The following is a 26,924-nucleotide window of genomic DNA, read 5'->3' as shown; positions in this document are numbered from 1 at the left end:
TATCTTGCCTTCTGGGTCCTACCTATTGCCCAATGCACTCGGTCTCCATAATTCTGTGAGCCATTTTACTAAAAATTCTTTAACACAATCTCCTTCTGCTTTCTCCATCACCCCACAAATGTGAATATTTTTTCTGTAATTTCTGTTAGATAAGTGTTCACATTTTAAACTATTCTCCTCAATTAATTTTATTAAAGATATAATTTGAACCTCATATGTAGCAAGTTGGTCAGTGTGTTCAGCAACTTCAGCTTCTGTTCTCCCAATTCTCTCCTTCTTCTGTCTGAGCTCATCAAGAACTTCCTTCCAGGCAGTCATTACTTAACTCTTGTTTAAGTGTTCCTAATTGTTCAGCCAGTTCTTCTTTTGTTATCACCATCTGTTCTCCTTTTTGCTGCTTTGTGCTGGTGATCTTACATTTGCTCTGTGTTTCCAGTGCTTCCAGCTTCTGCCTCCCCAAGACTGCTGCTCTTCTATCTTCTTTGTTAATTGGTTTGAAAAAGAATTTTATCCTGTTCTCTGTTCTCCCAGACAAATTCATTTAGAGAGAGAAAGTAAACAGACAAAGTAAATCAGAAGATTTACTTTCAGGAGTTGTTTTCCTTTAGTTTACCTTTTTTATACTTAAATCATTTTAAGCAGTGCGACGGTGGAATCAGTTACCTAGGGAGGTTTTGGGCTCTCCCACACTAGAGGCCTTCAAGAGGCAGCTGGACAACCATCTGTCAGGGATGCTTTAGGGTGGATTCCTGCATTGAGCAGGGGGTTGGACTAGATGGCCTTTTAGGCCCCTTCCAACTCTGCTATTCTATGATTCTATGATTTCTTTTAGGTGAGGAGCTCTGAAATCACGCTGCCATCTTCTTTGGCATCCAAGCTCCCAGTAATCTATCATATAAACAATTCAAAAGAAAATTAAAAACCAATAACATGGTTCCAGTTACTTCTTTCTTAATAGGCATATAATTTACCCAATTGTTACAGAAAGAAAAAAGGTTACATCACTAAAAACAATATCCATTGACAAATTATTCTGTAAATGACAGACGACTCCTCCAGAATGGGTTGCTTGTTTCAGTGCTTCATCAGTCAAACCATATGAAGAAAGTGGCAGGGCAACATCATTGCTTTTCTTATTGTTTTTCTGGCTACACTTTATGTCGCTCTTATTCCATGTTGATCTAGGAAACTAAACAATAAAATAAGGAATAAAGATAGATAAATACTCCTTGGAAAAATACAAATAAATTGCTAAGTTAACGGAATATGAACTAAGGGTATTATCTGCATAGAGTCTAGATTCTTCTGGGAGCTCTGAAGGTTAGCTCACAGTATCTCAATTATTGCTCTGCAGGCAGTGCTTCTCACACCCTGAAATATTTGGACAATGAGAGCAAATATAGGCTAGATTTAGCTGAAGTAATAAATGTATAAATATAGATTATTTGCTGGTGAGACTTCATAACCCACCTTGTACTTATGTGTGGGAGGAATTTTGTGGTTTTATTACAAAAGATGCCAGAGAATGAGCTTTATATGGTAAGAATTGCTGTGTTAGTTTAATTGGCTAATTGGAAAAGCTATTCTGAAAGAGGTACAATTAAACTGTAAACATGTTAACGAGGTCCAGTGTGTGAGGGCATGAAGTTGTCTTAAGAACCTAATTTGGCATTTAGCACAGTTAAACAATACAATGAAGACTTACATCAGGTAAAATTACCTCTAGATTAATTTTATTAAATAACCTGCTAATTTACAAAATACAACATGTATGTGTACATAATTCAAAATGGTAATTTGCACAATTGATTTAAAGGAAACAATTTACAGAAAAGTTTGATGGAAACAACTTACAAATCATTTACAAAAATGGTGACAGATCTAGTTTATCATTGAGGCCCTTTGGGACCAAAGTATTTAATCTGTGTATCTAGAAAGCCTCTCTCTTAGATAAGATTTCAGACAGCTTGATGCATTTAAATGGCATCAGTTGTATAAGTTCCAGTGCGAAAAAAAATTAAGGAATCGGGTGGATGCTGAAATTGCTGGAAGTGAGCAGTCAATGGAGCTTCCATATTGAGTAAGTATTTTACTTTTATGATCAGAAATCCCAATCCTGAGTGGTCTAGAAATTTGACCTACATATAATTTTGGACAAGAACATCCAATGATGTAAATTACATTTAGAAAGAAGTAAGTGGAACCATGCTGTTTTTTGAATTGTTCTTTTGAATTGTTTATATAATATATTACAGAATTATCTCTCAAATTGTGTAACCAATAGGGTGCATTATTTGTGAATGCGTATACAGTATGCAGCTATAATTGTAAGAATTTCTAGCATCAATATAGTTTGGCAATTAATGTACAATGTCCTCATTCGTTTGTGAGCATTTATTATTCCAACGTAAGAGTATAAGTCTTTTAGCTGTCATAAGGGCTCTAAAAAGCCCTTTTTTTAATGGAACCCAGAACTGTTGTTGTTTAAATGGATACTGTTGTTTTTATACTGTTGTTTTTATGTTTTTGATGGGTTTAAATTTTGTATATTTTTAATGTTTACTGTTTTTAACTTTTGTAAACCACCCAGAGAGCTTCGGCTACGGGGCGGTATATAAATGAATTTATAAATAAATAAAATAAATATAAAAATCCATTTGCACTGACTGTGTTAACATCCAAGAAACCAGTAGTTTAGGAGAGCATGCACATTATTCCATATTAGAGATTGTTTCAGTACAAAGTTTATCCTTGTTATAACCTCCTCCCAAAAGGGGGCAGCTACTGGGCATTGCCAAAATATATGAATTAAAGAAGCACTAGGTGCATTACATCAACAATTATGTAAGTTAGACATTAGCGGTGTGCAAAGTGGGTCTTCTCTGCCTTGAAATTCCATCTGGAGCTCCATAGAAGTGATTCTCTGCCTCATTTTTGAAGCAGCCCCCCCTCCCCCCCTTTCTCCACCTCATTGAATTACCCGTCAAAGAACCGTTCAGTGTTCGGATAACTGGTATTAACAGAAATGCTTACAGCTCCCTCATTTTTAAAGATAAAGAGATAAAACTTGGCACGGTGATAGCTCTTAAGGAGGACTTTAGCCCCACCAAGGTTGAATCAGATCAGTTCCATGTTTTGATTTTATAGGAATTTTTAAATGGAAATTAACAAAAATGCTCACAACTGTGTCATTTTTATAGATACAGATGAACTATGGCGAGGTGATAGCTCCTAATGAGGGCTTTAGCCATGCCAAGTTTGAATCAGATCCATTCATGATTTTTTAGGATTTTTTTTAAAAATCTCCACTCCAGCCTTCTCCAACTTTGTGCCCTCCAAATCTATTGGATGGAGCCCCCCTCCTTGGAATAAAGAGTCTGTCTGTGCCTGAGTCATGTGTAGGAGCTTTCTCACTCACAATGCTTGACTTCTATGAGTCTGAGCAGAAACGTGCTCCCTCCCTCAGCAGCCAGTTAGTGTTTCCCACTCCCCCAAACACTACAATTGGAGGAGAACATGGTCATGTACAGCGCTGTGGCAATTCCTAATTGGTTAGCCACAGATGTCAATATCAAAGCTACCCCTCACCCCACTTAGCATCTTCCAAATATGGAGATATTCAATTCACTCACTCACACACACACACACACAGAGTAGGATAATTCTGGAGACTTTAGAAGCTCTGATTGGGCACATCTCTGATCTGATATTAATCAATGGGTTTGAAAGCGGCCAATCTCTGCTCTGGAAGATTGAATGCTCTGTGGATGTTGGTGGTTACCAGATAATTCCGTGGCGGAGTGCACATTAGACTGGCTCTTATTTAAGAAGTGTTGTACAGTCTAATAAACCCAAAACTTTTTTTTTCTGAATAAGGCATAGCCTAAGATCAGTAGAAGCTTCACATACAGATGCTAGGGCAACAATAAAATAATTTGACTTTCTATGCAACTTCCTTTGTAATGTTTTAAAGTTTTTTCTGGTATGCTATAATCTTAAAACTTCACATGTTGCCAATTTAAATTTATGCTTTTGTAGGTAATTCTGATGACTTTCTAAATCTACCAGACTCAGGCAAGCTTCCTGTATGCATACCTCCTGTACATTTGACCAGACCCAGTGCCCTTCCTGACCAGACAGAGTGAAGACTGCTGGTCTCTTGGCACCCTAGTTCCCACAGTAACTGTTCGCTAAAAGATAATCCAGCATTTGGACTCCCCCTTCCTTGTCTTCCCTTGAAATCCTGCTACAGGCCTATAAGAGCCCAGCCAGGTGGCTGTATATAATATACATATACACATACATTTACAGGAAGAATGTTCCAGGAGAAAGGTTTATTTCTAATATGTGAAACCATCATCAGTTTCAACCTTACAAAAACCTTTGTAAGGTTTTTACTAACTGAACAATTCAACTTACAAAATACATTTAAACATTTCTGCATTTTCCCAATGTCACTATCTTCATCTTGCAGGTATTCCAGGTAGAGGACTTCCTGGACTTCCAGGTGCAAAGGGAGAAAGAGGTAAAATAAAGAAATGTAAATTTAGAGTGTATAAAGCTGAATGTGGAACCAATAATGTAAAAACCTGAAATATGTGTATCCCTATTAGGTTGATGTGTTGTCTTAAAATTGAGAATGGAGCAGGCACACCTTAGTAGAACTTTATTGCTTGGCAATCATTTAAATAAGTGAAGTGTTCTTCAGGAAAGCTGGTGCACAAATAGCTTCTGCAAGATCAGGGTTGCAAAGTGTTAGTTGTATCAGCTGCGTAAATAAAACAAGTTACCCAAGCAGTAGCCAGTGACAATGTTCACATGGCATGGCATGGCCAACCATTATTTTAAAAAATGATGAGATGTTGTGGCCTGTTCCATTTTATTTTAGAATGTTTTTTGGATTTTTTAAAGATGTTTTAATCATGTATGGTATGTTTTTAATCAGTTTTTAATGTGTATTTTATATCATGTTTTTATACTGTTTGTTTTGTACTTTGAATGGTTTTAGTTTTTGTGAACTGCCCAAGGAGCTTAGGCTATTGGGCGGTATAAAAATGAAATAAATCATCATAATCATCATCACACAACCCATGATTGGCTCCTTCATAGGTTGTTTAATCTTTGTAGTGTTTTGGTTCTCTTCTCGATCCTCCCAGAGTGCAGGACACGGAATAACGGGCTCAAGTTAAAGGAAGTCAGATTCCAGCTGGACATCAGGAAAAACTTCCTGACTGTTAGAGCAGTATGACAATGGAATCAGTTACCTAGAGAGGTTGTGGGCTCTCCCACACTAGAGGCATTCAAGAGGCAGCTTGACAACCATCTGTCAGGGATACTTTAGGGTGGATTCCTGCATTGAGCAGGGGGTTGGACTCGATGGCCTTGTAGGCCCCTTCCAACTCTGCTATTCTATGATTCTATGAACATAGCTATCAAGTTTTGCTTAACTCTGGTCATATTTTATCTAAACACAAAGTCGGTCATTTTCAATCTTAGGTTCAAAAGGAGATGTGGGCTTCCCAGGATCCCCAGGAAGTCCAGGGATTCCAGGTGCAAAAGGAGAATCAGGATTCGTTGGTCCACAAGGTCCACCAGGCCAACCAGGTGTTCCTGGATTACCGGGCAGACTTGGGGAGGGACCTAAGGGTGATCGGGGACCCCAAGGTCGACCTGGGCTGCAAGGTAAGGGTATTTGTAGATTATTTAGATAATTTTACACGAACTTACCAAACAGTATAGTTACTGTCAATTGTAATACTTATTTTTAAATTAGCCTGACTGCATCATCCAGGCTCTTTGTAAGTATTACATTATATGTATTATAAGTATTATTAAATCAAACTGATCATTGTTCCTTACTGTCATATGAAATAAAAGAAAGCATGTTTTGTTTACTACAAATAAATGAATAACAGAGACTGAAGAAATATTTATTTATTATATTTATTAAAATACTTCTATATTGCCCATCCAGCAGTTTATATTAAATAAATACAACAGCAACATTTTTTGAGTGAAATATTTTTCAGGTTTTGATACTGGCCAGCTCCTGAAATAGAAACATTGTTGGTGTTGGGCATTATGATTGCAAAAACTACAGTGTAATGGTTTCATTAAACAAAATTTGGTATATTTTGTTTCCCAAATAATGTCAATTACCATAACTGTTGGAAGATGGTAGTATATCTCAATGCTGCTGCTTCCAGGTTCCACAAGACTCATGAAGTAGAATTGCGAAAGCCCATTTCCATATTTGAAGCATTATCATTGCTCCTGAGCTTTCCTTTGATTTTATTGAGGATGAGAATGAGCCATAGCCAGGCATTCTTTGTCAAGACTCTTCCAAAAAAAATTTACTGCCAGTGAATCATTTTTCCATTTCCATTTTAGGGCTTCCTGGGCCACAGGGATCTCCAGGTATTCCAGGATTATCGGGAGAAAAAGGAGAAAAAGGAAGCCCAGGTTGGCCAGGACCATCTGGAAGACCTGGACTCAAAGGTGCCCAGGGATCTCAAGGAATCCCTGTGAGTTAATTTTAGAAACATTTGGGATTTACAGTCACAAGATCAACAGAATAGAGTAACACTGTAAATACAATGATATAAAAGCTACAATAGTTAATCTCTACCTATTAGTAATCTCTACCTAATAGTTAACCACTTCCAGATGAGTTAGAAACTTTAAATTTGGTATGCTGATAGATCTGGCAGTACAATGTTCCAGAAAAATCTAAAAATAAGAACATTTGGGTGTTAAGTATTTTTAAAGAATTTAATTAAAAAAAACCTTAGGCTTATACCTACACCTTCCATCATGCCTTGGGAGGGAGGCCAGACTTACTGGCCTTTGGTGGCCAGTGTGAGTGCATGGCTGGCTGGCTGCTGCATTCCCTTCACAACCCAGACTCCTAAGGTCGCTCTCTAGCAGGCAACCCAATTCCACATAAATGGGCTGTGCCCATTTGCGGTGCTTCTTCCCACCCACCGTGCATGGTTTTAAAATCATAACTAGATACAACAGTGTGACTTTGAAAGCCCACACTCTGATCATGCTCAAAGGCACCCCATCCTGATATCACTGTTTTCTCAGAATCTGGGGGAAGCATGTGTACGGTTTTCACTGTTAAGAGGGAGAGAGGGAGGAAGGGGAGGCACTCTGTGCATGCCCATGAACAGGCCTGACAAGGGGAGCAAGTGCCCTGCCCTACCCCAGTCCTTCAGTACAGGCTCCTGATGGAGCCTTTGGCGGGCAAGAAGTGCAGGCCGAGGCAGTCCCAGCAGGACTTGGCTGGAGGTGAGCACATCCACTGATTGAGGAGCAGCATCAGCAATGTGAGGAGGGACCTGCCTCCCAGAGGACACAGGCACCTGCGGACCACCAAAGGCATGCTGGGATGTGTAGTACTGACATATAGATGCTGATTTTAAATAAACCATGGGTTAGCAAGCCAGGTCACTATGTGCAAACCAGGTCACTATCTCTCAATCCTGACTCAGCTCCCACTTTCCTGATCTCTCATTAGCTGTCTTTGTTCTCTTTCTACCTGACTTTCTCCAACTGCCACTAACTTGACTCACAATCCCCTTCTAGCCTCAGCCATCAGCCATTCCTCCATTCACTCTTCTGTTTCAATGATATATTCAGGCTTTTACATAAAAGTCATAAACTTTATTCAGTAATTCCTGCATCTGTCTTTGTAATGTTATAACAGAAAGTAAATTCAGCAAAAAAAAATCTTATCACGTTAAAAGGCCTTGGAAACTAAAAAAGAAAAAAGGTTCACGTGGCACTAGAAAGCCATTAAAGCAGTCACTAGGCAAGCCTGCTTGGGAAAAAGAAATCCACAAGCGGGTGCCACAACTAAGAAGGCCCGCTCTCCAGTTGTTTCCCACCACATCTCAGATGGTGTTCAAAGATTAACACATTATTCAGGGACCTAGGCTTATGCCTACATGGTTCGGGTCCAGGTTATTTGAAAGAACGTATTCTCCCTTATGAGCCTGCCCGTGCTTCGAGATCTTCTGGAGAAGCCCTTCTTTCAGTCCCACCTTCTTCACAGGCACGCTTGGTGGGAACGTGGGAGAGGGCCTTCTCGGTGGCTGCTCCGGTGCTCTGGAACTCTCTTCCTGGGGAAGCTAGGCTGGCTCCCTCCTTGATGGGCTTTCGGAAGCAGGCTAAAACTTTTTTGTTCAAGCAGGCCTTTGGAGAATAATCCAGCCCTCCATCTATGTTAATGTCATAATTTTGTTGTGTATTTTTTAATTGTTTATGGTTTTGTTTCCCTCCCCCCTCCATGTATATTTTAAACTTTGTAAGGCCCCCTTGAGGCCCAGCATTGGGCAAAAGGCGGGATACAAATAAATATAATAATAATAATAATAATAATAATAATAATAATAATAATAATAATACTCCCAGCATACCTTGGCTGGTAGTCAAGATTTACGGGGCTTTGGCAGCCATCATCTGGAAGTGGCTCATCATCCTGGGCCTGAAGGGAGAGCGCCTAGGGCCAGCAGCTCAATGGCCAAGCTAACTGTCAGTCAGTGAGTCAGCTGGCCAGCTCCCTCACAGCCTACCTATGGGCACCACTTGCCCAATTCAGCGTGGATTGGCTCGGCCAGAGTTCACTTCCCATGAGCCTATGTGGCAGGACTCCCATTGGGCAAGTCGGACACTGTGGCAAAAGGCATGACAAGAGTTGTAGTTTTCATTTTCTGTGGGGACAAGGAAAGTCTTGGTGGCAGCTTCTTCCTCAGGCCCGAGTAGGGCCAACAAAGGGGGGCAAGAGCCCAGGCCAGCCCCGGCACTTCAGTATATCCTCCTGCTAGAGCACTTGATGGGTGAGAAGCGCAGGCTGAGGCAGGCGCAGGCCTTTGACCCAGCCACCCTTGGAGGCTTCCTGGTGCCTGCCAAGAGCCCTGAGCAGAAGATGGTTGAGCAGGCCATGAAGAGCTGCAGCTTCAAAGTGGCCCTGGCCTGCATCAGGAGGGAGAGAGAAAAGAAACAAATTTAATTCGTTTGAAAGTTACCTCACAAACCTAGAACTGGCCTACCTTATTGGGTTGTCATGAGGATGAGAGAGGAGAAAAAAACTGAATTTAATTTGTTTAACAGTAAACAGTAAACCGCCCAGAGAGCTCTGGCTATGGGGGCGGTATATAAGTGTAATAAATAAATAAATAAATCAACTCAAAGGCTTAGCACTGGCTACTTTAAGGTGATTACCTCACAGGCATATATCTTAGGGGGCCTGAGCAGCCCCAGGTATATCAGCTAGTTAAAATATAAAACTGAATAATAAAAAGAAAATTGCACATGTTCCATTTATAGTAATAATAAGTTTAACATGTTAAAACATTCTCAACATCATCCCACACCAACAAGCAGGATCTTAGTAGTTACCTCTGGATTCTCATCGGCCAGGAGATAGTCTGTATAAAACACATCAGATTTCCCAGGTATTCTTTGTAAAAAAATGGGGTAATAAAAATATGCCGAAAACCAGGATAGAAGGAACAACACAGCAGTATGTGGCCTATAGCCTCCGAGAGAAGCCAAACGGCAAGGGGTGGAACCAAAAAAGGAGTTGTTAAAGAACGTTATTTCGATAAGCCTTTCTTGAAATTATGTTTATTCAGACAAGCCAACGCGTTTCGGACTCCAAAAAACGGGGTCCTTCCTCAGGGCAGTTTCAAAAAGCAGCTTTATTTCCTTGTACAAATGCAATAAATTCCTAAGTCTCCACCACACCAACTTCGCAGGGGCATAAACGCTCACAATATGAGGGTACTATTGTATCTTCCTTCCAACAGTGCTGAAAGTAGCACATTAAACTTGGCTAGTGTAAAGATTTCCCTATATTTTGGGATAGGTAAAATAGTCAAGTAGGTCACAAGTAAAGAAAAGCCTGCCCCTGTCTCCAAACTCAGAGTGTAGGGTAGCAGCTGTTACAACGATCTTGTAGCTCCTTGTTCCTGATACGCTGGCATCTCTCTCCCCTTTGGCTTTTGTATGGCCCAGGGCCAGGATGGCATTTCGCGAGAAACCCAAATTATGCACTTTCTCGTCTACAGCCCTTTTCCACTTTGACTGGAATATATCAGTTAAAGTCAAGAGGGCTAAACCTTGAGGGGTGAATATTATTTTTAGCCAAAGATTTACATCCAAACCTGGGATTCCACCAACATTTGGCCTGTCTCAAGACATAGGAGCACGTTAGGCACACAGCTCGGAAGACTGAGAATATTTCTCAGGAGTTTTGTTTGGGTGGATTCCATAGCGGCAAAATTACTGTAACCACACAGTTGTGCACCATATAGCAATTGTGTCAATGCCTTGGCAGTGAAGACTTGTAAGGCTGAGGGTATGCACTGACCTCCTTTGGCCTAGAAATAGGAGATGAGCACCCGTCTGTGCGTTTGCAATGGCTTTAGAGATTTGTGTCCTCCATGAGCCAGATGTACTGCAAAATTACTCCCAGATATTTGTAAGATTTAACCTGCTCGATTGGGTGCCCTTTTATCTTCCAGCGATGTTTGCTCCGTTTTCAAGTGAAAACTAAGACTTTAGTTTGGGCATTGTTAATCACCAGCTTCTCAGTTTTACAATAAATGTCCAGAAATCTTAACAACCCCCTCAAATGAATGCATGTCAGAGACAGCGGCAGCGCATTGTCTGCATAAAGTAGAACATTCAAAGGTCTACTTGCCAGTTTAGGAGGGTGGGAGCTTATTTCAGGAAGCCTTTTAGCCGGGGAGCTGATGTAAATGTTGAACAAATTGGGGGCTAAGACACAGCCTTGTTTAACACCGATATAAGAATTGATCTGGTCAAACGGTCTGTGTGGTTGCATCTCACCTGCAGCCACATTTTATCGTACAGACTATGAATGAGAATCAGCAATCGCCTATCAATGTTAGTGGCCTCGAGTTCCTGCCATAGCCTGTCTCCCGGGATTAGGCTGAAAGCAGATTGAGGCCTTTGCTAGACCTAATTGAAAATCCGGGAGAGAGAAGGGGAGACCTCACGTTATGAATAACGCAAAATCTATCCCTCGTTTACACATGAGGCGCGACAAGCTCAAGAAGAGAGCCGTTGCACCTGCCATTTTAAAAAAAAACTTTTAAAGAGCCGGCTGCGCATGAGAGGACATGCAGCAAGGCAAGTGGTGTTTTTTTAAAAAAACAACTTGATTTCTCTGCTCCCCCCCACCCTAGCCCCAATGAGCAGAGCTGGGAAAATCTGCAGAAACAGGCCACACGCTCGTGGTCTTGGGCTCAGCTCAAGACTGCGGGAAAAAGCGGGGCCAAAGGGTAGGCCTATATCCCAGGGCCAGGGAGGGTTGATCCCTGCCTGAGCCCGGGATCCCCTGTGCATCATCTGGATGCACAGGGACGATCCTGGGTATCACCCCTGGATATAGGCTGGTCTAGCAAAGGCCTTAGAGTCAATGAAGGCCATGCAGAGTGCTCCCCCCACAACCCCCAGCGACAGAAAAAAATCTTTCGACCAGGCGTTGTAACACAAGTCCCTGGTCAGCAGTGGAATGCTCTGGTCTAAAGCCTACCTGCTCATCTTCCGAGAGGTTTCCCTCCTCCATCCAGCTTGAAAGTTTCTCAAGGAGGTGTCTGGCTTACAACTTGCTGGCGATGCACAGTAGACTAATTGGCCTGTAATTAGAGGAGTCCGATCTTTTCCCTTTTTTGTATTCCAGGATGATAATGGCAAGCCCCCAATCCTCTGTCCGATCAATACAAGTAAATAAGTCTGCTCGGACCAGAGCCCACCTCTCCATGGTGGCCTTGAGCAGCTCGGGTGGAATGTATCACTCCCAGGTGCTTTGGCCAACTTGAGTTTGGAAATAACCCTATACTGATTTCAGAAGTGGAAACCGGAGTCCAGTCAGGGAGCTTGTTCATTCCATGTCTTGGTAGCAGGGCTCCTGGTTGTCTTTTTGCATAGACCTTGTCTCTGGTGTAATTAGCAAGAATGGATTTAATTTTAGATTAAGGTAGGCCTATTTTAATTCTGCTTGAAATGTGAGCATTGTCAGAAATTGTAATGGTATGAATTTCAGCATTAATATATTTGAGGGACCATTCCTCAGAAAATAAGTCATAATCTATTCTAGAATATTAGTATTCAAGCCTCACTCTCCCACGTAGTGCATCCTCCAGGTCTCAATTTGAATTCTTTTAGTATTTGAATCATTTCCACATTTTTTTCTATTTGGTTTACGTTACTCCTATCAAAGTTTTAACTAATGATAGACCAGAAAAAAAACACCCATTCTTTGAAGCTGTCCAGGTCTTAGAACATGCCCTGTAGAAATTGTATGGGGTTATATTCTGCTCCAAATGTCAATTTCTCTCTGCCACTGGACCCTTTAACAAAAACATACAGACCTTTAGGCTCATACAATCTGAAACTGATTTTCTTTGGAAATGCGATGAGCCAGGGCCTGTGTATTTCTCAGCCATAGTTTTGTAAACCGCCCAGAGAGCTTCAGCTATTGGGTGGTATAGAAATACAATAAATAAATAAATAAATAAATAGTTCAATATCTTAGAGCTTCATCCCACCAGCCAAATAATGTGCTGCTGCAGCGAAATCCATGCAAAAGACTCAAATGACGCCTGGGTTATAGTCTGCTTTCGCTGCGAAGGACTCAGATTTCGGTGATTATATCCTGCCTTGATTGTGGGTCTTTTCCCCTTTATAGTGGATTATAAAGGTGTGGGGAATGTCTGGTTCTTCCTAGCATGCAAAAGCACATCGCTGAAATTTCAAGTGTATTTTTTATCCATTTTCAATGTGCTGTACTGTGGGCGTGTTCTCAAGGGGCGGTATTGCTGACATAAGAGAGGGATGTGACGTTCTTCAGGGCTGAGCCTTTCTCAGTAGTATGGGAAATGCACTTTGCAGTCGCTCAGAAACATTACAATGGCGACGTGTGTGTGGGAGAGAGACAGAGAGAGAGAGAGATAACTTAGGATCACATTTCCATGCCTTTGAACATCTGAAACTGTGCATCTTCAATGGGATTTACTTTACTCAAAAGTAAATCCTGTCGATTTCAACTGCTAACGTGACCTGCTGCCCCTTGGTCTGTGCTTGGAGGGGAAAGAAACGGAGGGAAGGGGGGCTGGAGCAACCCTCACCCACATATATACAAATCAAGTAGACTGGACCGCAAGGGAAGAAAGGAAGGTGAGGGGAGAGAGACTCTTTAGATCTGTGTGTTTTTAACTGCAAAGGAACATGTTCCTCCGTAGGTCCAGAACAGTGCTCTTCAAAGGCTGGTCAGTTTCACCCAAATTACTAGTCAGTTTCAAGCGAAGTCCTTTGGCTGCTTCTGAATCTCTCTTTCTCTCTCTGTGTGTGTGTGTCCCCATGTCCGTGTTGTTCCTTTTCCATCCTACTTTGTGTTGCTCTTATTCTTATTTGAATGGGAGTTGGTGGGGGAAGGACACAGATCTTCCATTCCTTTGAGCATGTGAAGCTGAGCGGGGGATGGCAGGAAACACAAACAGGGAAGCAGAGATGGAAACGTTCTCCATGGGGGGATCCTGCATCTCCCCACCTTTTTCTTTTCTTTTCTTTTTTTTAACAATGGAGGTTCATTTTTTATTGGGAGCTCCCACATAGGAAAGGATGGCTTAATCCTCTCCGTAACTGTGATTTGCCTCTCAATTTCTCTGCCATTGGAGGTCCTGGCACTGCATTTGAAGTCTCCTCCTCCGTACACTGGAGGTTGAGATGGCCACTTCCTACCTCGCTTTGCTCCCCCACCCCAGCCATCCATCCCTTTTTTTTTTCTTTTTAAAGTTGCAAAAATTAAGACTGCAATCCAAGGGGCTCTAATGCATTCCATTGAACTCAGTGGGATTTATTTACTGAGGAAGAATGCAAAAGAGTTGACTGCAGTCTTATGTAATGTTCTACATTGGTGTTCAGTAACAAGAGAAGTAAATCCCAATCCCTTGTCTCCACTTCAAACAACCAATAAACGGTAGGAGGGGGTACAAGGAAGATCTGGGGGGTGGGGATAAGAACACGTGTGAGTGAACCTCAACGGATCTCCCCAAACGCGCTACAGCAGAGGTGTAAGTTTACAAGTTTTCATATGCTATGTAAGCACTATATAAGCAAAATGAGATAATTCGAGGGTAGAATCATAGAATCATAGAATAGCAGAGTTGGAAGGGGCCTACAAGGCCATCGAGTCCAACCCCCTGCTCAATGCAGGAATCCACCCTAAAGCATCCCTGACAGATGATTGTCCAGCTGCCTCTTGAAGGCCTCTAGTGTGGGAGAGCCCACAACTTCACCAGGCAACTGATTCCATTGTCATACTGCTCTAACAGTCAGGAGGTTTTTCCTGATGTCCAGCTGGAATCTGGCTTCCTTTAACTTGAGCCCGTTATTCCGTGTCCTGCACTCTGGGAGGATCGAGAAGAGATCCTGGCCCTGCTCTGTGTGACAACATTTTAAGTATTTAAAGAGTACTATCATGTCTACCCTCAATCTTCTCTTCTCCAGGCTAAACATGCCCAGTTCTTTCAGCCTCTCTTCATAGGGCTTTGTTTCCAGACTGCTGATCATCCTGGTTGCCCTCCTCTGAACACGCTCCAGCTTGTTTGCATCCTTTTTGAATTGTGATGCCCAGAACTGGACGCAATACTCTAGATGAGGCCTAACCAGGGCCGAATAGAGAGGAACCAGTACCTCACGTGATTTGGAAGCTATACTTCCATTAATGCAGCCCAAAATAGCATTGGCCTTTCTTGCAGCCATATTGCACTGTTGGCTCATATTCAGCTTGCAATCTACAACAATTCCAAGATCCTTCTTGTTTGTAGTATTGCTGAGCCAAGTATCCCCCATCTTGTAACTGTGCATTTGGTTTCTATTTCCTAAATGTAGAACTTGGCATTTATCCCTATTAAGTTTCATCCTGTTGTTTTCAGCCCAGCACTCCAGCCTATCAAGATCACTTTCAAGTTTATTTCTGTCTTCCAGGGACAATTTTGTGTCATCTGCAAATTTCACAAGCGTTCCCTGCACCTCCTCGTCCAAATCATTAATAAAAATGTTGAAGAGCACTGGGCCCAAGACTGAGCCCTGCGGTACCCCACTCGTTGCCTCTCCCCAGTTTGAGAAGGTTCCATTGATAAGTACTCTTTGAGTCCAATTCTGTAGCCAATTGTGAATCCACCTAATAGTTGTTCCATCTAGCCCACTTTTAGCTAGTTTGTTAATCATGGGGCACTTTGTCAAAAGCTTTGCTGAAGTCAAGATATATGACATCCACAGCATTCCCACAGTCCACAAGGGAGGTTACCCGATCAAAAAATGAGATCAAATTAGTCTGACAGGATTTGTTCCTGACAAATCCATGTTGGCTTCTACTGATCACCGCAATGATTTCAAGGTGTTTACAGATTGACTTCTTTATAATCTGCTCTAGAATTTTCCCAGGGATGGATGTCAGACTGACCGGTCTGTAGTTCCCAGGTTCCTCCTTTTTGCCCTTTTTGAAGATAGGGACAACATTAGCCCTCCTCCAGTCGTCCGGCACTTCACCCGTCTTCCGTGATTTTGCAAAGATAATAGACAAAGGTTCTGAGAGTTCTTCCGCTAGCTCCTTCATTACTCTAGGATGCAGTTCATCAGGCCCTGGAGATTTATTATTATTATTATTATTATTATTATTATTATTATTATTATTTATTTATATAGCACCATAAATGTACATGGTGCTGTACAGAGTAAAACAGTAAATAGCAATACCCTGCCGCATAGGCATACAATCTAATAGAATCATAGTAAAACAGTGAGGGGAAGAGAATGCAAACAGGCACAGGGTAGGGTAAGCAGGCACAGGGTAGGGTAAAACTAACAGTATAAAGTCCGCACAACATCAAGTTTTAAAAGCTTTAGGAAAAAGAAAAGTTTTTAGTTGAGCTTTAAAAGCTGCGATTGAACTTGTAGTTCTCAAATGTTCTGGAAGAGCATTCCAGGCGTAAGGGGCAGCAGAAGAGAATGGACGAAGCCGAGCAAGGGAAGTAGAGGCCCTTGGGCAGGCAAGAAACATGGCATCAGAGGAGCGAAGAGCACGAGGGGGGCAATAGTGTGAGATGAGAGAGGAGAGATAGGAAGGAGCTAGACTGTGAAAAGCTTTGAAGGTTAACAGGAGAAGTTTATATTGGATTCTGAAGTGAATTGGAAGCCAATGAAGAGATTTCAGAAGTGGAGTAACATGGTCAGAGCGGCGAGCCAAGAAGATGATCTTTGCGGCAGAGTGGTGAACAGAAACCAACGGACTGATGTGAGAAGAAGGAAGGCCAGAGAGAAGAAGGTTGCAGTAGTCCAACCGAGAAATAACCAGTGCATGAACAAGCGTCTTGGCAGAAGAGACAGACAAAAATGATCGAATCCTGGGAATATTATACAGGAAAAACGACAAGATTTAGCTACTGCCTCAATATGAGGAATAAAGGAGAGCGAGGAATCAAATATAAAGCCAAGGCTACGAGCTTCCTTGACCGGAGTAAGCGTAACATCATTGACAGTAAGAGAGAATGAGAGATGAGGAGAAGGTTTAGGAGGAAAAACAAGCAATTTGCCATATTAAGTTTCAAACGACGATGAAGCAGCCAAGCTGAGATATCTGAAAGACATGCCGAGATACGATCGTGAACATCAGGAGAAAGTTCCGGAGATGACAGATATAATTGTGTATCATCGGCGTACAGATGATATTGGAGGCCATGAGATTGAATAAGCTTGCCCAAGGGCAATATGTAGAAGGAAAACAACAACGGGCCAAGCACCGAGCCTTGCGGAACCCCTACTGAAAGGGGAAAGGAGGAAGACGAGTTGCCATTAGCCAACACGCTGAAACACGCTAGATAGGAGGCAAACCAGTTATAGACAGAGCCACAAAATCCAAGGTCATGAAGGGAATCTAAGAGAAGATCATGATCAACCGTGTCAAAGGCTGCCGTTAGATCAAGGAGAATAAGAACGGAATAATGGCCTTTAGACTTGGCAGTAAGGAGATCATTGGTGATCTTAGTAAGGGCTGTTTCAGTGGAATGCAGAGGACGGAATCCAGATTGAAAAGAATCCAAAGCAGAGTTACTAGAAAGAAAGTCAAGACAGCGAGAGAAGACCGCACGCTCCAGGATCTTTGAAACAAACGGCAACAAAGAGACAGGTCGGTAGTTAGACAGAGATAGCCTATCAAGAGTAGGTTTCTTGAGAATGGGAGAGACTGTAGCATGTTTAAAAGCAGAAGGAAATGAACCAGAGGACAGAGTAAGATTAATAATATGAAGCAAGGAAGGGAGGATAGCAGGAATAAGATTAATAAAGACGCGAGAAGGAATCGGATCACGAGAACAAGTGGAAGGCTTCGAAGAGCGCAGTATTGTAGACAGCTCATCCGCTGAGACCGAAGGAAACGCAGAGAAATTTGCAGGAGGAACTGACAGATGAGGAACAGGAACTGGAAGAGGAGCAGAGCTGGCCAGATCAGAGCGGATAGTTTGGATTTTAGCATTGAAAAAAGAGGCAAAGTTATTAGCAGACAGAGAGGCGGGGAGAGATGGCGGATTAGGCTTCAGAAGAGAATCGAAGGACGCAAAGAGCCGCTGAGGATGCCTAGCATTTGACTGGATCAGCGTTGAGTAGTACTGCTGTTTGGCCAATGAAATGGCAGAAGAGAAAGAGGAGAGTACAAATTTGTAATGGACAAAGTCCGCCCAGTCCCTGGTCTTACGCCAAAGGCGTTCAGCTGCCCGGGAACAAGAGCGAAGGTAGCGGAGGGAAGAGGTGAGCCACGGTTGGGGTTGAGAAGGGCGAACTATCCGAGTTGTAGATGGAGCAAGATTATCAAGAGTTGAAGATAAGGAGGAATTAAAGAAGGAGACAGCTGAGTCCAAGGAGACAGCCGAAAAGACAGAAGGAAGGGAGGAGGCTAGAGACTGAGAAAAAGCCTCATAATTGATAGATTGCAAGTCACGACAAGAGCGAGAAGCGGGACGTGAAGGAGGAGGATTATGAGTAATATTGAAAGAAACTAGGTGATGATCTGACAATGGAAAGTGAGCAGTAGAAAAGTCCAACACAGAGCAGTTCCGAGTGAGAACAAGATCCAGACAGTGTCCAAGGGAATGTGTGGGTGCATCAGACCAAAGATTAAGATCATAAGAGGAAGATAATGAGCGAAATCGTAGAGCTGCAGCGTCTTGAGGGTCATCCACATGAATATTAAAATCACCCAAAATAAGAGTAGGACAGTTATCAGAGAGGAAAAAGGACAGCCATGAATCAAAATCAGAGATAAATTTTGAGGACGAGCCTGGGGGGCGGTACAGAACTGCAATCCGCAGTCGCTATGGAGCGAAGAGCCTCACCACATGTACCTCAAAGGAGGAGAAGCAATGTGAAGGTGGAATGGAAAGAGGCTGGAACTGGCACAAACTAGATAATAAAAGACCCACACCACCACCCCGACCCTCTGGGCGACTAGTGTGAGAGAAAGAGAGTCCTCCAAGAGAGAGGGCAGCAGAGATGGCAGTATCATGGGCAGGAAGCCAGGTTTCAGTAAGAGCAAGGAGGTGGAGAGACCTAAATTAAGTGTTCTTTGACCATTTGTTTATCAATCTCAAACTGCAATCCTGCCCCCTCAACTTCTGCTTCACTTTCTACAGGGGGGTCATAGACCCGCTTTTGGGAGAAGACTGAGGCAAAGTAGAAATTGAGCACTTCAGCCTTTTCTTTGTCATCTGTTATCAGTTTGCCATCCTCATTAAGCAGTTGAACCACCATTTCTTTCCTCTGTCTTTTACTACTCACGTATCTGAAGAAAGCCTTTTTATTTCTCTTAGCATCCCTCGCTAACCTCAGTTCATTCTCAGCTTTAGCCTTCCTGATGCCATTTTGGCACTTCTGCGCCACCTGTCTGTACTCTTGTTTTGTAGCCTGGCCTTCCATCCACTTCCTATATGTATCCTTTTTTGTTTTCAGGTCATCTCTAAGCTTTTTCTGGAGCCACATTGGTTTCCTCTGTTTTTATCTTTTTTATTTATTTTTTTATTTATTGCATTTCTATACCACCCAATAGCCTGACCTCTCTGGGCGGTTCACTGTTGTCTTCTATCTTTTCTCCTGGTTGGAATTGTTTGTAACTGTGCCTTTAAAATTTCCTTTTAAAGTTTCCTTTTAAAACTCCCACCCATCCTGCACTCCTTTTCTCATTAGGCTCCCTTGCCACGGGACCTTACTTATTATAGTTCTGAGTTTATTAAAATCAGCTTTCCTAAAATCCAGAGTACGTGGATGGTCACACTCAACTTTTGTCTCCTTCATAATCAAGAATTCAAGTATGACGTGGTCACTTTCCCCCAGAGTTCCCGTAACTGCCACTTTATCCACTAAGTCATCCCTATTGGTCAATATCAAGTCAAGGATTACCGATCCTCTAGTTCCTTCCTCCACTTTCTGTAGGAGAAAGTTATCACCCACACATGTCAGGAATTTCTTGGAAGGGACGCTTTTGGCAGTATTGGTCTCCCAACAGATATCAGGGTAATTGAAGTCCCCCATCACTACTACATCACACTACCTTGAAACACTGTCAATTTGTTTCTCAAAAGTTTTGTCCTCGTCTTCTCCTTGATTGGGTGGTCGGTAGTAGACTCTGATTAGCATGTTCTTTTTATTCCTTGCCCCATTTATTTTAATCCAGAAGCTCTTGATTGGGCTCCCAGTCTGATCTGCCTGTATTTCTGTGCAGGGATAGTTATTTTTAACATATAGTGCAACTCCACCTCCCTTTCTATTTCTTCTGTTCTTTTTGAACAAGTTATATCCTTCAATTGCTGTATTCCAGTCATGGGAGTCATCCCACCAAGTTTCAGTTATACCTATCAAGTCGTATTTGCCTTCATGTAATAAGAGTTCAAGTTCGTTCTGTTTGTTTCCCATGCTCTGGGCATTAGTATATAGACATCGAAGACCATGTGTTTTATAGTCTGGCTTTGTTCCTACATTGTTGCGGACACTATTTGAGGGCACTATTGGAGCTGTTCTCTGTACTGTGGTTCATTGGCTGTCACCCATTGTTGCCTCGAAGTTTACGTCTCCCACCCCCGTAAAATTCAGTTTAATAAAGTTCTTCATCCTGATCAAGTTCTTCATGCTGTGGCCAAACACATTCTTTCCAGCCCTTGTGAGGTGCAACCCATCCCTTGCCAGCAGTCCATGTTCCAAGTAGCGTAGCCTGTGGTCCCAGAATCCAAAATTCTCATGTCGGCACCACCTTCGTAGCCAGTCGTTCATCCGGAGTATTTTTCTTTCCCTTTCTAATCCTCTTCCAAGAACCAGGAGGATGGATGAGAAAACTACCTGGGCCCTAAAATTCTTCAGTTTCCTTCCCAGAGCTTCAAAGTCTGAAATGATTGGTGACATCATTTGTTCCCACATGGATGAGAAGAAAGGGGTATGTGTCCATGGGCTTTATGAGCTTCGATAACCCTTCAGTAAACCAGAACAAAAGTGTAGTGGGGCGGAGTCTAACAGTCGAATGATGCAGTAAAGTTCTTCCTAGCTCTGGATGTCTGAAGCCTAGAAACACATTTATCTCCATATGATTGGCACAATAAAGTGAGTAAACTTCATTAAAAGTATTATGAATCCTCTGTAAAGCTGAAAAATGAAAAAAAAATACATTTCAGAGCAGCCAGAAGCCTGCAGCTTACTTTCGGTTTTGCCGGAGAAGGGAAAGCACACGGAAGGCATTAAAAATAACTTTGATGAGACGCAGGAAGTTTAAGTGAAAGAGAACTATATCCTTATCTGAAAGCGAAGCACAAAGAGGATACTAATTAACTCGCTCTGGAAATAAATCATTGGAGTTGTAGGAAGAGGAGGAAGGGGCAGCGATTAAACTGAAGCGTTGAATCCTAAATGCCAAAAAATATACCAAAAAAAAGGGAAAACCACTATTGGACCAGAACCAAAGCACACACCTCTGATAAATCAGCGGCCAGATTAGTAAAAGAAGAAGAAACTACACAGGACGATCCGGTAACAAAGTTACAGAATAACGAAGAAGGGAAAATGGCGGAGAAGTATGGAAGTAATAGTTCAGGCAAGATGAATGGCACAGGGCCAAAAACAGTGCAGGATGACATGCTGACTAAGCTGGTAGATATGATAGAAAAAAATAACGAGGTTCTACTCCGGAAAATGGAGGAAAATAATAAAAAGGCCAATGATAAGGCCATCAAAACTGTGCTGGAAGGAGTTAATAAATCAATGTTGGATCTTAAGAAGGATTTGGAACAAACAAAGTCAGAAGTTCAACAATTAACGAAGCAGGTGGATACAAATCAACAACAGTTGAACCAACTCAATATAAGTTTTGATCAACATGAATTGAGACTGATTCACTTGGAAGACCAATCCAGATGGCCAAATCTGTGTTTAAGAAATTTCCCTGAAATGCAGGGTGAGAATTTGAGAACCAGCATTTTGGGATGGTTTAAGGAGCTGGCTGCAGATTTAGATCTGGCACCGCAAGACATTGAGAGAATACTGGAGGAAGAGCTAGCGTGATGCCTCGAGATATCCTGGTTAGATTTGCCAACTATTGTAAAAAGGAGCAGCTTATGAAGAAAATCAGGCAAATAACAACATTGAAGTACCAAGAAACACCAGTTCAAATCTACAATGCTCTGTGCCCACAAACCATTGAATGGAAGAGAAGTGTCAGACCAATAATAGCAAAGCTTAAGAGGGAGGGGATTGCTTATTCATGGGGATATCCGGTGTTCCTGAGATTTATGCATGAACGAAGACAACATAGAATAACATCGTTGGAACAGGGAATGATCAAGTTGAGACAATTAGGTATAGAAGATGAGACACCAACCCAGCCGGAAGGAGAAGAGGAAGAACGTCCTGGTCCAAGTAGGGAGTAAAAGGATTTAATAAAAATTGGAGGGAGGGAAAGGGAAGGAGATAAGAAGAATGGATACTGAGCTGGAGGGCTTACTGCATCGGGACTGTGGGTTCTATCTCCCCCCCTTGAAGGTTGAATAGCCATGACCAGGGTGGTCCACCTATGGAGAAGCAAAAGGGGGAGTAGAAGAGGGGGACGGGGAGGGGAGGGAGGGGAATTGGGGGAGGGGAGGGAATAAAAATTTTGATTGTTAGTTGGTTTAAGTTTAAGTTAGTAGTGTTGTTAATGTGGGTGTGCACAAGGGATCTACAAAGAGTAAAACAATTATATTATGGATAAGAAAGTATGTATCTCAACACTCAGTGTGAAAGGGCTGGGGGCAGTTGTAAAGAGGAAGAGAATAGAGCAGTTGTTAAACAAAGATTCTTTCTACAAGAAACTCATCAGGATAAAGAAGAATTAAATGAGTTACGGCTAAAGTGGTCAGTGTTGTATGAGAAATCATTGGGGACTTCAAAAAAAATGGTGTAGCTATAATTATTTCAAAGAAATGTGGATTTAGTGTACTAAAGAGTAAAAGGGATGGGAAAGGGAGATATGTTATGATACAGGGGCAAATGGCAGGGGAGTACTACACTTTAGTTAATATTTATGCCCCTAACGAGAGGCAAAGAGATTTTTATAGGGAAGTATTCATAGAAATGGAGGAAATAAAAAAGGGCATGTAATATTGGCTGGAGATTTTAATATGGTGATGGATAATATTTTAGATAAGTCAAACCCCACCACCCGAGAAAGAAGGAATAATATTACAAGTTTAAATAAAATTATAAAGGAAAATGATTTTACAGATGTTTGGTGAATGACAAGGGGGGGAGGTTGGGTACACTTTTTATTCACCAGTTTACAGAACATTTTCAAGGATAGATTATATCTTTGTTTCAAAAGAGTTAGCAATAAAGGTTTGTAACACACAACTAGGGGTAATTAAAGTAACTGACCATGCATTGGTAAACATGGATTTTAAAGTGAAGAGGGACTACAGGGAAGCTAATAGATGGAAGTTAAATACTAGAATATTAAAATATGAAAAGGTAGTGGAGAAGATAGAGAAAGAGTTACAAGAGATATGGGAAATTAATGATAATGGGGACTGTCCGCCATGCAGTACTGTGGGATACAATGAAGGCGGTAGCTAGGGGGATTTGTATTAGAGAAACCTGTAAAATAAGGAGACAACAAGAGGCGATACAGAAAAAATTGGAGGATGAAGTTAAAAAGCTGGAAAGAGAGTATTTGCAAAGTAGAAATAAACAAATGTTAACAAAATTACAAGCAAAAAAGAAGGAATTAGAAAATAGAAATCTAGAAGAAGTACAGAAGAATTTGGTTTATTTAAAAAGAGAGTATTTTGAGAATAGTAATAGGAATTCTAAGGTGTTGGCTAGGGCCACACAAATGAAAAAGACAAAGAACTCAATAGGGATAGTTAAAGATAAAATGGGGAAGCCATGTAATACGATGAAAGAAAAATTAAAGATTTTCCAAGAATTTTATCAGGAATTATATAAGAAAAGAGTCACACTGAAGACAAGAATGGGTAGCTATATAGAAAAACATATAAAGACAGGTCTGAAGAGGGAGAATAAAGATTTAATGGAAGGATATATTACTCAAAGAGAAATAGAAGTCATAGATAAATTAAAAGGGGGGAAATCCCCCAGTACAGATGGATTGGGATCGGAGTATTTCACCGGTTTTATTTGTATTGGTTATAGAACTATTGGCGAACGTGGTAAGAGAGGACGATGTTATTGAGGGAGTAGGATGAAAAGAGAAGATGGAAAGAGGAAATAAAAATAAATATGTTTGCAGATGCTACGGTATTAACAATTAAGAACCCATTAAAGAAAATGGATAGAATAAAACATCATCTAAGGGAGTTTGAGGAAGTGACGGGATTAAAAATAAATTGGACAAAGTCAGAGATGATGTTGTTTAATTATAGCAAAAAAGAGGAGACAGAATGGGAGAGCAAAGATAAGAATATGAAAGTTAAAGAAATAATAAAATATCTAGGAATTAAGCTTACTAGGAATTTAGAAGATCTAGAAAAGGAAAACCTAAATAGTTTGAAAAAAGAAGTTATGAGCAAATTAGAAAAATATAAAAGGATAAACTTATCTTGGTTTGGAAGAATAGCCCTTATAAAAATGAGGATTTTACCAAAAGTATTTTTTTTATTTAGAATGATGCCAATAAGAATATCAGAAAAAGAATTAAAAAGTTGGCAAAGTATAGTAAATAACTTTTGCAATGGTGATAGAAAGGCGAGATTAAACAAAAAAAGTTGGTATGTAATGCAAAAAAAAAGGAGGGCTAGGGCTCCCAAACTTAAAGTTATATCACGTAGCTAATAGGTTGAGACATGTAGTAGAAAGTATGATAGGATTAGGAGATTTAAGTTGGTTGGAGGATAGAAAGGGAGAGGATATAGAATGGAAATTAGAAAATATATTTTTCAGAGATTATGCAAAGAAATGGGGGGAAGAAATAGAGAACCCCCTTTTAAAAAATCACTGGGAAATATGGCGATTATATAAAAAGGACTTACTTTCGAGTATTTCCCCAATATCACCAGTGATAATGATGAGGAACTTTCCGGGAAATTTAAAAAATGAGTTGGGAAAAAGCTTAAAAGAAGGAAAGGTAATGAAGTTAAAAGATTGGCTAGAAAGGATGAGAACTAGGGAAGAAATAAAGGAGAGATTAAAAGAGGGAAACATAACATTATTAAATTATATTCAATTAGAACAGTGGACGAAGAAATGGTTAAATGATAATCACGAAGTTTGAGGAGCTGATTTTAAAAAAAGAAAATGAGAAAAGAGAAAACAAACTAATAAAAGGTCTAACGAGTGAAATATATAGAATATTAGTGGAAAAGGGGGAGACGGAAAGTGTAGGCAAGACGGTATGGGAAACTGACTTGAAGGAACAAATAGGGCAACAGAGTTGGGAAGGGATATGGAAACAAAGAGTGTTGAGAAATATGTTTGAGGATAAAAGAAAACTATTACAAGATTGTCTGGAGGTGGTACCTAACCCCTGTAAAATTAAATTAAATAAATAAGATGAATTCTTATTCATCTTGGAGAGGTTGGAGAGGTTGTCAAGACAAAGGAACATATTTACATATGTGGTGGGAATGTGAATTTGTACAAAAATTATGGAAAATGGTGTTTAAAGAGATAAAAAATTGTAGGAATGGAAATTGAAGAGACACCTATAGTGGCATTGTTATCAGTATATGGAGAATTGAATTGTAATCAAGAGACAAAAGAATTAATAACGAATTTGTTAACAGCAGCAAGATTAATGATATCTAGGAACTGGAAGGTTCAAGGGGATTATCATATAGAAGATTGGTATAAAGAAATATGGGATATTGCTATTAATGATAAATTAACATGTAATATAAAAGTTAGAAGAGGAATGAAAAAAATGAATGACTTTGAAGGAATATGGAAACAGTTTTTAGAATATGTATTATTAAAGGGGAGAGGGAAAACACCCCCAGAAGAAGTAATGAGATTTTGGAAATATGAATAAGATTCCGTGGTTGGAGGGAGCACTTTTATGTTAATTATGATTATGTTAAAGAGAATTAAGTTAGAACATATGTTTATCAAATTGTTTACTTTATATTATTTGTGTATTATGTGGTTTGTTTTATATTGTATTGTAGTATTGTTTGAATGTATTAAAAATAAAAAAAATTATAACACACACACACACACACACACACAAACAGAACAAAAGTGTACGTGGGATGAGGCTTTTAGTTTTCCATTAAAGAATGAGTTTCCTGTAGCATTATGATATCTTGTTGCTCTTTTTGGAACAGTTTCTGAAGCATTGCCAGACCACAGTTGATTTAGCTGGTGAGCTATGTCTGCCATTAGGTCTGTTGCCTGTCTTGGCCTTTTTGGTGTACTTTCTCCCATTGACAGGCTGCTGTTATCTTTCTCCTATAGGCTATATTTAGTTGTCTTGTTGTTTTTTAACAGAGCTTTGATTTGTTTTTAGTCTATTTACACATTTAGATTGATGATCAGGCAAGATTGATTTTTTTCAATCTTTGCTTGCCAAGAACCTGAAAATGGGTCTGCTTTGTTTGTCAGAGATAGAATTTGAATAGCCTTGCTTACTGGAGCCAAGTGTGAAGGGTACCCCTCCAAGGTCCCTTTCCAGCCTGAAGAACATATCATTTGTTTTCTCTGTCCCAAAACTGGACTGGAAGCCATATTGAAAGGAGTTCAGATAATCAGTATCATCCAAGAAATCCTGGAATTGGGTTGATATTATCTTGCTCAGATGTGGCAAATTGTGCTAAGCACTTATTTTGTGCGCAGAATTCCTTTGAAAAATAATTTGAAGTCTCCCATTTTCTCATTCTCCCTCTGATTGTCCCTACTTAAACTACCGTGCTGATATTAGATCTTTGTTTTATGCATAACTCCCATTTTCTCTTTTGACTGCATAGACTACATGGCTTAGCACTGATTCTAATTATCCAAATATCTAAGCAACACTTTGATCCAAAGCCACTTGAGTGCCACAATAGAGGACTGTTTTGTCTTGTGCAGGGCAATGCTGGCTTCCCTGGAACTGCTGGTCAAAAAGGTGACATGGGACCACCTGGAATTCCAGGCCCTCAAGGTATGGGAGCAAATATAAATGACAAGCAGTTACATTGTCCTCTGATCTTTGCCATGGAAAGAGGAAATAGCCTTTCATTTTAATTTTCTTATAAAATATATGATGAAAATTAATTCTATTACTTGTTTATTTAGAGCATTTTTATGCCGTTCCTCAGAAACAATAAATAATTAATAAAAGAAATCAGTTCCTGCCCATATACTTAAGATCTAAAAGACACACATGG

The 26,924-nt window shown here is 40.7% G+C and overlaps 1 protein-coding gene across 1 annotated transcript in view; it reads left to right on the top strand.

Annotated features, from left to right (window-relative positions):
* The window catches only part of LOC134391978 (collagen alpha-1(IV) chain-like), a 185,857-nt gene that overhangs the window by 137,970 nt on the left and 20,963 nt on the right, over nt 1-26,924 (top strand). The window contains exons 33-36 of the mRNA XM_063115900.1: nt 4,475-4,525; nt 5,497-5,682; nt 6,391-6,524; nt 26,626-26,698. Coding sequence (XP_062971970.1) covers nt 4,475-4,525; nt 5,497-5,682; nt 6,391-6,524; nt 26,626-26,698 — 444 coding nt within the window. The remainder of the gene's footprint in view (nt 1-4,474; nt 4,526-5,496; nt 5,683-6,390; nt 6,525-26,625; nt 26,699-26,924) is intronic.

Source organism: Elgaria multicarinata, chromosome 2, assembly GCF_023053635.1.
Source record: "Elgaria multicarinata webbii isolate HBS135686 ecotype San Diego chromosome 2, rElgMul1.1.pri, whole genome shotgun sequence".
Lineage (NCBI taxonomy): Eukaryota > Metazoa > Chordata > Lepidosauria > Squamata > Anguidae > Elgaria > Elgaria multicarinata.
Note: the sequence above shows the minus strand (reverse complement) of the source record. Positions and strands in the feature narration are given on the sequence as shown.